Below are 13,748 nucleotides of genomic sequence, written 5' to 3' on the forward strand. Positions count from 1 at the left end.
CCTGTGCAACTTCTCAAATCATCCCAAACAGAATTGTACGGCTTTTCCAAACTGATTCATTATAACCATTCAACTTTCTCAACTCTCTTCTGCTGACAGAAAAACTACTTTCCCATGCCTGATGAGCATGTGAGAATCCAGAAAATGCTACTATAGAACATGCATGTAGCTCCTGGTCTTGCACAAATCCAAATTATAGCAAACTGATAAATCCACAATGTATTTGTTTCCTGGCTTTAGTTACAACACATGTGGAATAGTCTTGCCAGTCCTTACAAGGCAAGTCATACAGTAATAGTCCAGTAAATATGATATAATAAAATTGAGTGATGAGAAAGCTGTCCTTGTAAATGAGCATTTACTGAACATCATAACCAGAACTCAAGTAACAGGCAAAGCATGCCAGCAGGTTGAGGGAGGTGATCTTTCCCCTCTATCCAGCACTGATGAGGCCACATCTGAAGTCCCGTGTCCAGCGCTGGGCTCTTCAGTACAAGAGAGAGATGGACATACTGAAGAAAGTTCCTCTGATCCACCCATCCCTACCCTGAACTACATATGAAAACCTGAACACCCTATTAAATCAGTTTTCTTAATCCCTTGCTATGCAAGACATTTCCTAGAAGACAAACTAAATCGTCTCTCAAGTTAACTGTGAGCAAGTGGGAGACATTCACAATGCCCAGCTCTAGGTACTTAACAGCAATATTGAAATGTGGTGGTTGATCTCCGTAAGAGTTCTGCAGGGAGCTTCAGGGGGCAATTTAGAGTACGTAAAACTAAGGACACATTGAATATTGTTCCATCAAAGCTCCAAACCAGGACCATCACAAACACTGTTGAGGTATCATGTGTTATAGCAGATGGATGAGAAAATTCTAATCTTTTCCAATTAGTCAATATATGCCAGAGAAATCACATCAATGAAACCCTATCATCAGTGAAACTGAGATTGCACAAGGAGTGTAAGATAACCTCTGCTGAATTTTCCCCAGTTGTATGCTTTCTTCACTGATGACCTTGAACCATACACTAGTTATTTTTGTGCATTAGAGAATAATTTCACTGAGCTTTCAGTTTTAGGATGTTCTGGAAGATATGGCCCCATAGCGCTCTGGGGATATTACAAAAGTCTTGAACCTCTGCAACATGACAAGATTTGATACTCACCTTTCTACACACAAAGTAGAAAAAACATAGGGAAAACCATTTATTTCTGTAATAGTAGATAAGTATGAATATGCTTGTTTGCCCCAAATGTATGGAAACTGTCTCAAGAACCTCTGGATCAATTTTCACAATGCTCCAAGTTATCCTAAACTTTGCACTACTCCTTCCTATCTTTTACATTAATCTCCAAGTTTAATTTGGGTTACTTATCTGGAGGAAAAAAACCATGGTTTTTTAGAAATTTCAAGACAGGCTTCTTTAGCAAGTTTTTTGTGATCTTGCAATGCATTTGCATCCATAGTTGAATTAAAAAAGGAAACACGCATTCTCCCTAGGAAAACAAAGACTAAGAAAATTGGCTATAAAAACTCAACCTGGCTCTAGAAATAGGGTACAAAACCACATGGATTTTGGCCTATTTTGTACAGGCAGTCCCTGGAATTTCACTTTTCTATTGAGTGATATTTTTCCTTTCATTACAGTTTGTGTGTCCAGCATTAAAAAATTCTGGCTTTTTGTGCAACTTAACAGATAACAATCACTGCCTCAAAAAACTGGCTAGAAGCTTTCCATGGAAATATAATAACTACCATTACTGAAGTAATCTCCAGAAATACTTACCAAAGCATCTACATGCAGAGTACTAAGAATGGACATACTTATTAGGCTTCAAAAGGCTGAATTCCCAAGCACATAAGAACTTCACACATTTCTTTCAACAAAGAATAGCAAATAAAGGCATGTACTTAATGAGATCACAAATACAAGTATGATACAAAACTGCAACAAGAAAAAGCAAATGCTCCATGTAGGCTGTTAAATTTATCATTACCTTGGCTTGTAGTCGGCCTCCTAGTGTTGACCTGGCATGATAGATCACAATGAGAACATCTCCCTGGACTGTTATACCTAGTGGAATTACTGCTTTCCCATCTTCAATTCTAAACTCCCTGAAGAAAAAACATAACCACAGTTAATTTCATTTTAAAAAAATAGTGTGTTATCTTATGTTTAGTTCGGTTTCTTTAAGGCCTTCAATATCAACCCATAAAAATCTGCTTCAAGTTCTTATTACAGAGAAGGAATTAGCTCTAAATGATTAAAACTTAAAAGCTGCTCTAAAAATAACAAGATTAAGAGTTGCCTACAGCAGAGCAACAGACATATTTAGACTCATAGTTCTCAAATCAAATATGGGAGAAACATGTCTTGAAGGAACTGCTGGGAAATGCAAGAGACATGATATTATGAAGAAAGCTCTTCCAAAGAAAGGTGCAGAGAGAAACTGTAGCTGCTTTGCTGTGGTATATTAGGACTCCCATTGAGGGACAGTGGTAGAGAAAAAGAGGGGAAAATGTTATAACATCACCCCACAGCTGTTTCTGTTCCTGCTCTCTTCAAATTCATTAAACTCCTTATAGGGCTTGGATTTACGGGAAAGCTGTAAGGACTGTGGTATTCTCTCATCTTTCCTCTGTCTGTGACTATCTGCACCTAGTACTGCCAGTACCATTTGCAATTCCTGTGCTGTATTACAACAGCAGACACCAGAGCTGTCCAGGGGCTAATAAGCACTCCCCTTACAGCTACCATGCCGTGGAGGACCCTCACTGTTTCCATGACTGAGACATGACGTTCAGTTCAGTACATGTACCCCAGGGATCAATCTTCCTAGTTCATACCACAGGAGTGACAGGAAGGAGGGTCTTGCTCACCTCTGCCTCCCAGTGCCCACTGTGTCACCCCACCATCACCCCCCTTTCTGCAAGAACAGATCCAAGCTGCTATTATAACCATGTCGTCTCTTCCCCATGATTTACCTTTCAAGATTGGCTAAATGGAGACAGAGAAACTGTTCCGTATGTTAAAGCAGCTTTCTGCTCAACTGGCATATGCAAAATCATGCTTTCTCCTCATAGTAAGGACTTCATATTTCAGTTAGTCTAGAAAAACACAATGTACTCTTTCAGAGCAAATCATAACCTGTACTTACTTCATTTTGTCATATTCCTGGGAGGTAGTGGTTACTCTCTCATCCCCAACATAAACTTCACAGAATGGCCTGCAGCCATTACGCTGCTTACTGAAAAGAGGAACTGGAGTCATAACAATTGATCTCACAAGAATGGGCTTGCTGTGAGGAATGATGGGTTCTTCAGCCATCATGTCACACATGTATTCAATGTATCTGCCAAAACCAAAAGGTACTCATTTAGCCAGAGAACCAAATTCTAAAAATGGGTGAATGCATAGGTGAGTTACTTCTGTTCATATCCAGCCACTGAGCAGTGAAAATCATAACAATAAAACACTGGGAACACTTAACAGCACTTCCAGCAAACGGATTTTCAAATCTGATAGATTTCACAAAAAGAAAATGAAATAGAAACATGGAGAAATATTTAAGATCCCTAGCCAGCCTCTCAATTTAAGGACAGCAACACAGTTTCTGTAAAAAGCCTGATGGCTGCATCAACAACTCAAAAATATACTGCCCCAAAACTTGAATACAGCACTGCATACGAACTCATCTGCACTTGTGTTCCACCTTGCAGACAACTCCAGACATTGCCTTAGGCCTGTAGGTTTACATAAATTCACTTTTAAAACAAACTAGCCACTCTTTCCAAAGGCCTTAAAACACCGAACTAGGAGAACTATTTATTTCATATCTTACACATAATGATCAAAGTTGCACAGCAGTTCTCAAGCTAGTAACTCAAAGCTTCCTAAAGGCTTTAAATTAATCCTCATTAATATACATTATCTTGTAGAGGACCCGTTAAACATACTCAAAGTAAATCTGTACAACAGCATAATCTGTCATATATACTTAACTAATCCTTACTTCTCACCTTTCTAAATCTAATCCTTTTTGTAGGAAACACCCTTACTACCAGTGTCACTTGCTACTGAGACTTCATTGTTATAAGATCTATCAAATTAAATCAAATCAGTTTAAAACATTTATCAAAGTATATGAAAGTCACCTCTGCATGCACTTCTTTAAAAAGCAGAAGGCATTCTTACCTAAACAGAAAAGATTGACAGAAGTCATTATTGGTTTTTCCACAGAACTTGCAGTGTTCTGACCTATTGTAATAAACTAGTAAACATGGAATAAGTCTTACACATGTGGAAGAGGATTTTATACTTAAAGAGAGCATTCAAAAGCACTGCATACCCTTGTTTTCATTCCTAACATTTCTTCACTCCAGGTCATACTTGACTCACTTTTGGTAAGAACATCATGAGTAACTTAAGGGCTCACAGAATTCCGAACTACTTTCTCTACTCATGATACATCCATTTTTCCAAGTATTTTGCTGTTCGAACACAAACGCTATTGAAATAATTTATCTTCCTAAAAAGCATCCTATAAAAATAGTAGCATATTCAGAATTGCATAATTACTTGCTTCAACAGTACCTACAAACAGACTAATACCATACCTTTTATGAGAAGGCCAAATGCCAGGAGGACAGCGTTTCATACTGAACATATAAACTGCAGCTTCAGCAGTAGTGAAGAGACGACAGAAACACAGAAAAGAACAAACTACAACAGCAGACGCCGCTCTTCCATCCTACAAAAAAATTGTAACTTTGTTATTAAACCTCGTGGAAAAAGCATTACAGAAGTTACTGAAGAACATGCTGTCTCCTTATTTAATGTAAGGAAGCCCAAGGTCTAGTTGCGATCATTAGATTTGAAGTTTGTATCTGAATGTGAAATGTTTTCATTTGATTTCCACACAATACAAAAGATACTACATACTATCTGCTTGCTTAAATGTGAATAATTGCTTTAGCTTACCACTGTTTGAAATTTGCAATTGATCTTTATTGCCTTACTATCCCTAATACCCATTTTTAAGTTTGTTTCCTGGCTGCTACCTGAAACTCCAGTTCAGTGATATTTTTGGCTGATAACCATGGACTTCTGCTACAAGAGAAGTCCTAAGATTCGGAAGAACTAAGCCACACTAAACTCTTTAGTCTTCTGACTAAAACTGCCTGAGATTAATAGCTTCCCATGGAACTAAGAGAAGGAAATTAAAACACTGAACCTCTTTCTGCAGTGACCACGGCTACACACAGCCCAGATTCATCCCTACATTATGAAAGACTGAAGATTCAGAAAAGGTAATGGTTGACACAACAAGACCTCTAAAGTTTTTTTGCTCACGACATGGAATGGATTTTTTTGTGGTCGTTTGGCATATGAGTGTGGAAGTGGGGAAGAAGGACATGTTTTTCCTCAACTTGTTTTAACAGGCATTTCCTTCAAAGCCAGGCTTCTATTCTAACCATTACTTAGATCAATGAAAAGAAGGTCTGCCAGCACCGTAAGAGCCAGATCTTTAAATAGCGGTTCAGCAAATCAATATTATTACTGCTGGTGTAACTAGCAAGCTCAATGATTTCCAGAAGTCACGAAACTGATCTATGACTCTATGGGCTGGACCCTGCCTTTCAGCTACATTTCACAGAGATGTAACAAAAACATGGTCTCTACCCTGACACCTACACTTAGGACGAAACATTAATGAATACAAGGGAAGAATGAAACAATACTAATCAGCATGACAAGCAGTGACCTACGTACACTTGCATTACAAAGCCGCTTCCAAATTAAAGCACCATATTGAGGGGAGAAAAATCATTGTACAAAGAGGTCAGCAAGTCACAGCAAACCCTTTGCAACTATGGCATGAAGTCTGAGGACAACTTCACAAGACTTTAAAGACCACTTTACAACCAGAAATACAGCATTCAAAATAAACAATACCCTATTCATTAGTAAACAAATCTGATGACAGAATCTTGCACTTCAGAAAGAAGCTTGGTAAGTTGCAGAATGGGAGCAAAAGAAACACTCCCATACAGAGATGAGACAGTAAGAATTTTAATTTTTCCTTGTATGTTTTTACAAAGATGATGGATCTCAGCTACAAAAATAAACAATCCTCAGGCATAAACAATCATTAAGGAAACAATAAAAAACAATTATTAGAAAAAGCTAGATTTTGAGTTTAAGTTTTGTCCCAAAGCCTCAAAAAGCTAGATAGAGGAGTTTTGTGTCTAAACTATATTGAAAAGAAATAAACCTCATAAAACAAATTGAACATAACTTTTCCTAGTGTGTGTATAATTATCTTAACTTGGTTCATTTAAACACAGGTCAAATACAGCTATCTGAAGGAACACTTAAGCACACTTGAAGAGCTGCAGCATATCCAGTTGCAAGCCTCTCTGCCATTTTCTTCCACCAACATGATCTGGTACACACACGTTCTTACAGCTGTGCAAGTTTTCAAATATGACCATCACTGCACGGCCCCAAATAATGACACAGAGCAAAGTGTTACTGCAGACAACCAGGAGTTACTCCAGTCTCTGGCATATGTCCTACAGTCTTGCGGTATCCTTGGAATAGGATGCCAATTAAAAACAGATCCCAGTCATTGCCAGACCAGAAAGACTTAACTGTAACTGAGGCAAGGAGCTGCCATTTAAACCTTGTTTTCAACTGCTTGTTCTCACCCAGATCACTCAAATTACAATGTAAAAATGTAAATTCACTGCATTATTGCAAACCTCTACACTAAAGATCAGAAAATCAAGAAGCCCTACCTGGTTCTGAACCCCAGCCACCTAGAGTCAGTTTCACTTTTACAAGAAGCAACTCTCATGTTTTGTTATCCAAAAAAGTATATTGGACTAAAACATTCTATCTCTACCAGATAAAGCATTCTTTTCAATCTAGATTTCCCAGCTTATAAATCTACAAAAATTTCCAGCTAGATGAATCCAAGACACATATTGCAGCTACCATTCATTTCTAGTAGTTCTGGTGTATGCTCTTTACATCACATCTGGCATGCAGCCATGTCATATACAAGCTTCCCTCACACGTGAGGAAAACGAATGAGTTAGGTGTCTTAAAGGAAACACTTCAAGGGAAAGACGTTAGAAAAACTGCTGCTAATTCATCCCATCTGCTTCTTACCTACTTGATGTGATACTAAGATACTGTAAGTATCACTTAATATAGAATTAGATTCCTAACCTCACAGCAGCACTGAAAGTCTCATCGTTTTTCAGGAGCTGGCGTTAACTGATTTTTTCTGTAAAAATTCTGTTTAAGGAAGTACACTTTGCCAGATTAGCAAATCCTCTTTTAGACTCTGATAGTGATATTCTGTATAGACTACTATACCATATCAAACGACCGGTTATGAATGCTTTCCAGCAGCATCATAAGCATTGTAACAACTGTCATGTTTCTCTTTTTACCGCACGGGAAAATAAGGATGTCAAAATTTTGCATGCAATTCTCTTACACAAACATAAAAGTAACCTCATGTTTTTACATCTTGAACATAGTAACTATTCTTTAAATCAATTTTTCCCCTCATGTTTGACATGAGGTAGCTCTTTATCAAGAGTTTTATTGCTTTTGGTTTATATCAAGCTTAATGACAGTTAGAGAACAGTGGTAGTTACACAACAATCTGCTGCCAGCAACAGCAAGTTCCACCAAAAGTCTCATAGTCAGTTTCTGCAATTCTGCGGATACAGATTACATTCTGAATGGACAGTAGTGGGAATGCAGTGTACACCCAGCTGTCACTCAGGAAACCTGAACAAAAAATAGAGCAAACACTGAAATAGTAGAGCAGATTCTTTCTCCCAAAGGCTACTTTACCTTAATCCCTCCCATATACTTCCCTGCATGCTACATGCAAGAAAGCATTATCCTACTAATGTGCCTAAGGAGAAAACTTATGCAAATAACTTTCCTAAAGACGTAGCAGGATGCAATTGCCCCCTGGCATCACAGTAAAGAAAGCCAGTAATACCCACAACTGAGTGGATACTAGCATCCTTATTCACAATTTAAAGCTAGATTGAGCAAAGCACTTCAGACTTAAACCAATTTCTTACAAGGCAGTGCACAATGCAAACATTTTTCTGGTCTTGTTTCAGCCATAAATGCATGTTCTTGCATATGCTATAAAGATTCTGAAGATTTGGTGCTCGTCTTGCTGGCCAGCCACATTCCGAAACCTGCAATGAGAGACAGCAGAGGTGAGAAACTAGATTACATAGTCACATACATTTGCACAGCATAAACTGTGTATATAAGAGGCAGTTTTACACTTCAATGCCATCTTCAGGTAGAAGTTAAGCAAGATGCTCAAGAAAAGTAGTCTCACACGGTGTAAGCACCACTTTATAGGATGAAGTCCTGTCCATGGTCTGCTCCACTAGAAGTATCAACAACTCAGACTACTATCTGAAATTTTCTTACAGCAAAATAAAACAGCTTTCAACGTGATTTGTGCACATATTCTTAAGCAAAAAAACAGAAAGACTTCGTTTTTACTTTTGTCTTTTATTTGAAGAGCCTCAACAGGTAAATAATATTTCATCAGCAGTTAGTGCTACAAAACACTACCAAACAATCAGCTTCACTACTGAGAGTCTATATTCTTAAAATCAGCTGTCCAGTAAGAATGCAGTATATGAAACCTGATGCTTCAGCACTTGCAACCCCTGTTCTGCCAGGACCAAGGAAACAACTTACAAAGCAAGCTTTTTCTATTTCTTTTTAGCCAGGACCGCAATTACTGAATATGGAAGACCAAGTTTTGCTATCAGCAACATGTTTTCTTACCCAGATAAAAGAGTTCAAGGGTTACTCTGAGATGAATTACTTGAACTGAGTATCACAAAAAATTCTTAGTGAGATTGTTTTTGTGCCAAGCTCAGGAAAAAAAGACTGAAAGAAACAGTCTGAAATACAAAGTCTCCTACAGCTTTTCACTGTTTTCTAGTATTTTAATTAAAAAAGAAGGCAGTTTCAGAACGTGTCTCTTTGTGAGAGATTTAAATTGAACTTTCTTTTGTTAGTGAAAGCTTATGCAAAGTCACCACTGAATGAATAAAAGCTAAGGCAAGCAGTCCTGTTCACCACAGGATTCAGTGAGGGCTTCAGTACATTTCAAATATTACAATAACAGCGAAAGAATCATATTGCAGCATGACAGCTACAAACCAGAACACAATCTAGAAAAGCAGATGTATTCAAAAAAGCAAGAACAACTGACCTTTTTTTCTGATTTACTGTTTACTTTCTGCTCAAACATTAGTTGTGTTACAAGATGTATACCATACAACATCACCTTCTTTTCCTTTGGCTATGTTTTAAGCTCAAAATGTTCTGATCATCAGCAGAATGATGGAGAGTGCACAACCTCCTTGAGCCACCTAAGTCCTAAACAGGACTCAAAACTAGCAGAGAAGACTTCAAAACTATTGTTAACTTTAACCAAGGTTAAAGAAATTTGTGTAAGTTCCATACAGATAGCATACAGCAAGAAAGCAAGAATATATAATACCATGAACACTACTCAGCAAAGTGTCAGAATTAATAATTTCAGCAGTTGTTCTCTGATCAAGTTCAAAGCTTGCCGTAATCACCTTTTGCGGGCACTAAAGAAAAACTAAGCTTCCTCAGCTTCCTACGTGCCTGCTCTCACCCAGCACTGAATAATGAAGTTAAGTCAGTCAGTATTGCTCATTGTGCATCTGGATTTCAAAGATGGACAAGGAAAATTTCCCCAATATATTTAAAGAGTTTGTTTTCCAAGTAAAACAGCTGCCTTTTTTGTTTTTAAACAGAAGACAATGTTTTGTAGAAACTTCCTAAATACTCCCAGCCAATAAAGTGGGCAGGAACCTACAATGTTTTCACAAGTTATGATCTATTATTACTTCCCAGCAAAACAAAGATCATAAGACAAACTGAATGTCAAAAAGATAGATGTAGACCAGAAGAGTTTCAGATCACTGGTAGATTTAGCTGTGCTTATACTACCATTCACAGTACTAATACGTCAGGAACATCAATGTATAGGCACCTCAGACTTGCATAACCAAAAAACCATCCCCAGGGAAACAATTTTCCAGTCACAAAATTTATCATACCATAAACATTGATTGATAACTTTGTAGGATCAGGAATAAGTCAGTTCACTGTCAGCCTCAGTGGACTTTCCATGAACCTAGTGCTAAAAAGCAGCGCTGAAGATTTTGCTTTGAGGTACCTGCTCCAAATAATCATGCAGGTTTTCTGCATGATTAAGCTTTGCCTTCCACATTGAACAGCCTTGGCCTGAACCTCATACTGAACCAGATGCAGATAAAGAAGTTTATTGCCTCCACCCAAAGAGGCAGTAACCTTTTTTTCAGGTGTGACAATACTTTGTCTTGTCTACAAGTTTACAAGGAAACAAAAGGAAGTGACAAGGACTAGATAGACTATATCAAACATACCTCAACCTGACAGTTTAAGAGAACTGGGATAACTGAAATAATGTTAAGGATGGCTCTGCAGCATAAGGCTCAAAAGAGGTTTCCTGTAACGCTTCTAGGCTCTCCTCTGGGCAGTCAGTATTGTGGGGAAGGGGCATGATCACTACAGACTGTTTAGGTGAGGTCTAATGTGGCCAGTGCTAGACAAGTCACAACACAGTAATAGTCTCCACTGTTGAGCTACTTACAAGGCAGTTGAGCTGTATTTAGGAATAGACACTGAAGTCCAGCATCTCAGCATATAACAAGCTGTCCTCACTACCTTGTTACTGAATTAGACAAATGTCTTCATTTCAGTATCAGAGAAATAGCCAGAAAGCCTAACGGAGGCTCAGCTAAGCTATACCAATATTTTAGGCAGTAGCAACAAGCAATCAGCTAGGGCTGAGATATATGGGAGTCAAATGGTATGTATGGGACAAGGAGAAAGTCCAGTAAACAGGTTGTGCAAATCAGTCGCCAAAGGAGTACTACCTTTGATAAAGGAAGAGCTCCAAATGTAGGGAAGATTGACATTTTAGTAAGATTTTTAATTATGTTAAGTATTCTCCATTTAGATCTGAAACATGTAAGGTACCAGTACGTATTTTCAAAGATATTACCAGCCTAGGAAACAGACTTTAGTCAGTAAGATTAAAGATTAGTCTTTAATCAGTTAAGTTTGGATTGAAAGCAAAGACAAGCAGAATATAGGTTACTCTTTGACCTCATGTTTATACTTATTCTTTTGTGATCTTTTTGATTATTAGCTTACTTTAACATATTTCACAATAAAAAGCTGAAGGTATAATCAAGACATTGTGTTGAAAGACTACTTACAGAAATACACAAAAACTATACACACCCTATTATGGAATCTTGAAGACCTGTATGTTCTTGGAGAAAGATTGTATACAGCATAGTGGCCAGGATGTTTGGAGTCCAGACATAACCGCACATCTTCTATGTTATTTTTGATGGCAGATTCTACACCTTCAGCTGGAAAGGACATCACTGAAGACAGAACAACAAACACCAGGTGAAGTATTCACTTTTTTCATATATTAAGAACAATCAGAAATTATTCTGAAGACAGACATAGCTATCATACCAGCAATTCTGGAAGTGATGTATGATATATCCAAGTCTCCTTTTGCATAACTGAAACAGAACACATTGGAGTTAATACTGGGAAATAGAACCATTCAAGCCGTAAGTCTAAAACCCCGGTCTCTCAGGCTACACCCACCACCATGAATAGCATTTCATTTCTTCCATTTGAGACTTTTTACCTCACACTTTAAGGTTTTCAAAATAGACATTGTATTTGAACAGTTACTCATTTACACCAGTTGCAACAAAACCATCTCTGGGGATTTTGTACAGATATCTTCAATGTTTAACTCATTCCTCTAGCCCCTGCTCTTACTGATAAATGTTCATTGTAGGTATCAGTTTGAAAGTCTAATGAGGATGCATTAACATCTTTAATGGAGGACATCATAATGCTTAAAACAAAGAACATTTGTTGAGACATTACATTTTAAATTACGTAACTCTGGCGTGTTACTATCTGGCCCAGATGGCCATGCTGCCCAATTTCTGAATTCCATATGAATAGAGGGTACCTGAATCTCTTTCCTCCTTTAAATCATTCCTCCAAAAATTCACTTCCAAAACCCCCATAGTGAGCAAGGCATTAATGATTACTTATCTCTTTCTCATATAGTTGTGCACAGTTTTAAAGAGCAGCCTTTTTGAAAAATAATCTCCTAGTGATTTTTTTTTGTATTTAGGTCCATTCCCTTCATCTCTACCTAATCACCCACATTATGACAATGATTTACTATTTTAAGACCACCATTATTTTTTTGTTTCTAGGGTATCTGCTATGTAGCAGGACAAAAAAACTTGAGAAAAAGATTGAAGAGTCTCAGCACAGGCCAACACCCTTGAGTGTAATCACATAGGTCTGCACTCCTGGTTGGCAAAATAAGAACAAAGCTCACCTACAGAATTTAGTTTAGACATCCCGAACTTAAGTCAGTAGCATATTATCTCCAGAATATCAAAATGTCATCACAACACTACGTTGCATGTTTAAGAAATGAAGAAGCACTATCAAAGCAATGCTTTTCTACCACTATAAAATTTCAAGACACTGTTTGAAAGAGCAGACCTAGGATATTGCACTCAAATTTTAAAACATCAAGAGAACACATTATACTTTGATTCCTTACTGCTTGCCAATAAACATGAAGGAGGCTGGAGGGATTGATTAAAAGATTATTGAATTTACAAGGATTGGGAGGAGGATTTTAGATAAGGCAAGAATAACTGTTCTGAAAGCAAGGACATTAAACAGTATTTATGTGGAAGGGCATAATCAGTGTCCTATCAATTACAATGACCCAAAGACTCAATTTCAAGAGAAATTGAAATCACCACAGGGAAGTTTGAAACGGAAGCACAGAACTATTAAGAGCAAAAAAACAATAGTCCTCACACCCATTCCTTTGGGAACACTTTCAGATATTCACTTCTTATAGCAACACCACTCAACTCAGCTTTTTTACATTTGTCTAAATTAAAATGCAACATTATTAGGAGCATGGATCTCACCATACACATTGCTGAAGAAGTGCAGCTTGGTATGTCAACAACAGAGCCCAGCCAACTCAAGCTTGCAATTTTGCAGGAAAAAATCTGTATGCCTGTTACAACTGAAAAAGCTTCAGAATGTTTGTGCTGTCTTAATTAAAATGTAGCTGCGAAACTGCAAAATCAACAGAAGTCTCCTAAAACATGTGACCTTGTCCTTGTATTACTATTCCTTGAACTTTATTCTGAAGATTTCAGAGCTATTTCAGTAGTAAGACTTAAGACTTGAACACAAGGTACTCTGTTTTTAGTGGAGTGTTTCATGTCAGACTGGTAACTGAGATCGCTTTAAATGGCAGGAAGGTGAAAAAACGCATATTCTTCACACTGGTAAGCATTCCTACACATTTCAAGATATAACCCTGTAACTAAACATCAGGAATAAGGTCTTTTCTTTCATGTTGTTAACAGCAGAGATTTCATTTACCTAGCAATGTTGCTGGCAGGTGATAAGAGTAGAAGAACATGCAAACAAATCAAGAGACTGCACAGAGGGTTGTGATCCATACGGAAAACTCAGTGTGCTTTTTAAGGCTCTGATTAAGCTAAACAGGA

At 37.7% G+C, this 13,748-nt stretch overlaps 1 protein-coding gene across 5 annotated transcripts in view; it reads right to left on the bottom strand.

Annotated features, from left to right (window-relative positions):
- Positions 1–13,748, bottom strand: part of GAK (cyclin G associated kinase) — a 79,775-nt gene that overhangs the window by 28,923 nt on the left and 37,104 nt on the right. For 4 of the 5 annotated variants that reach the window (XM_075136520.1, XM_075136518.1, XM_075136523.1 and 1 more), the window contains 6 exons: positions 11,644–11,693; positions 11,398–11,546; positions 8,121–8,243; positions 4,623–4,756; positions 3,164–3,358; positions 2,003–2,120 (listed from right to left, as the gene is read on the bottom strand). In XM_075136520.1, coding sequence (XP_074992621.1) covers positions 2,003–2,120; positions 3,164–3,358; positions 4,623–4,756; positions 8,121–8,243; positions 11,398–11,546; positions 11,644–11,693 — 769 coding nt within the window. The remainder of the gene's footprint in view (positions 1–2,002; positions 2,121–3,163; positions 3,359–4,622; positions 4,757–8,120; positions 8,244–11,397; positions 11,547–11,643; positions 11,694–13,748) is intronic. The other variant, XM_075136521.1, reaches the window with a different exon arrangement.

This window comes from Calonectris borealis, chromosome Z, assembly GCF_964195595.1.
Source record: "Calonectris borealis chromosome Z, bCalBor7.hap1.2, whole genome shotgun sequence".
Lineage (NCBI taxonomy): Eukaryota > Metazoa > Chordata > Aves > Procellariiformes > Procellariidae > Calonectris > Calonectris borealis.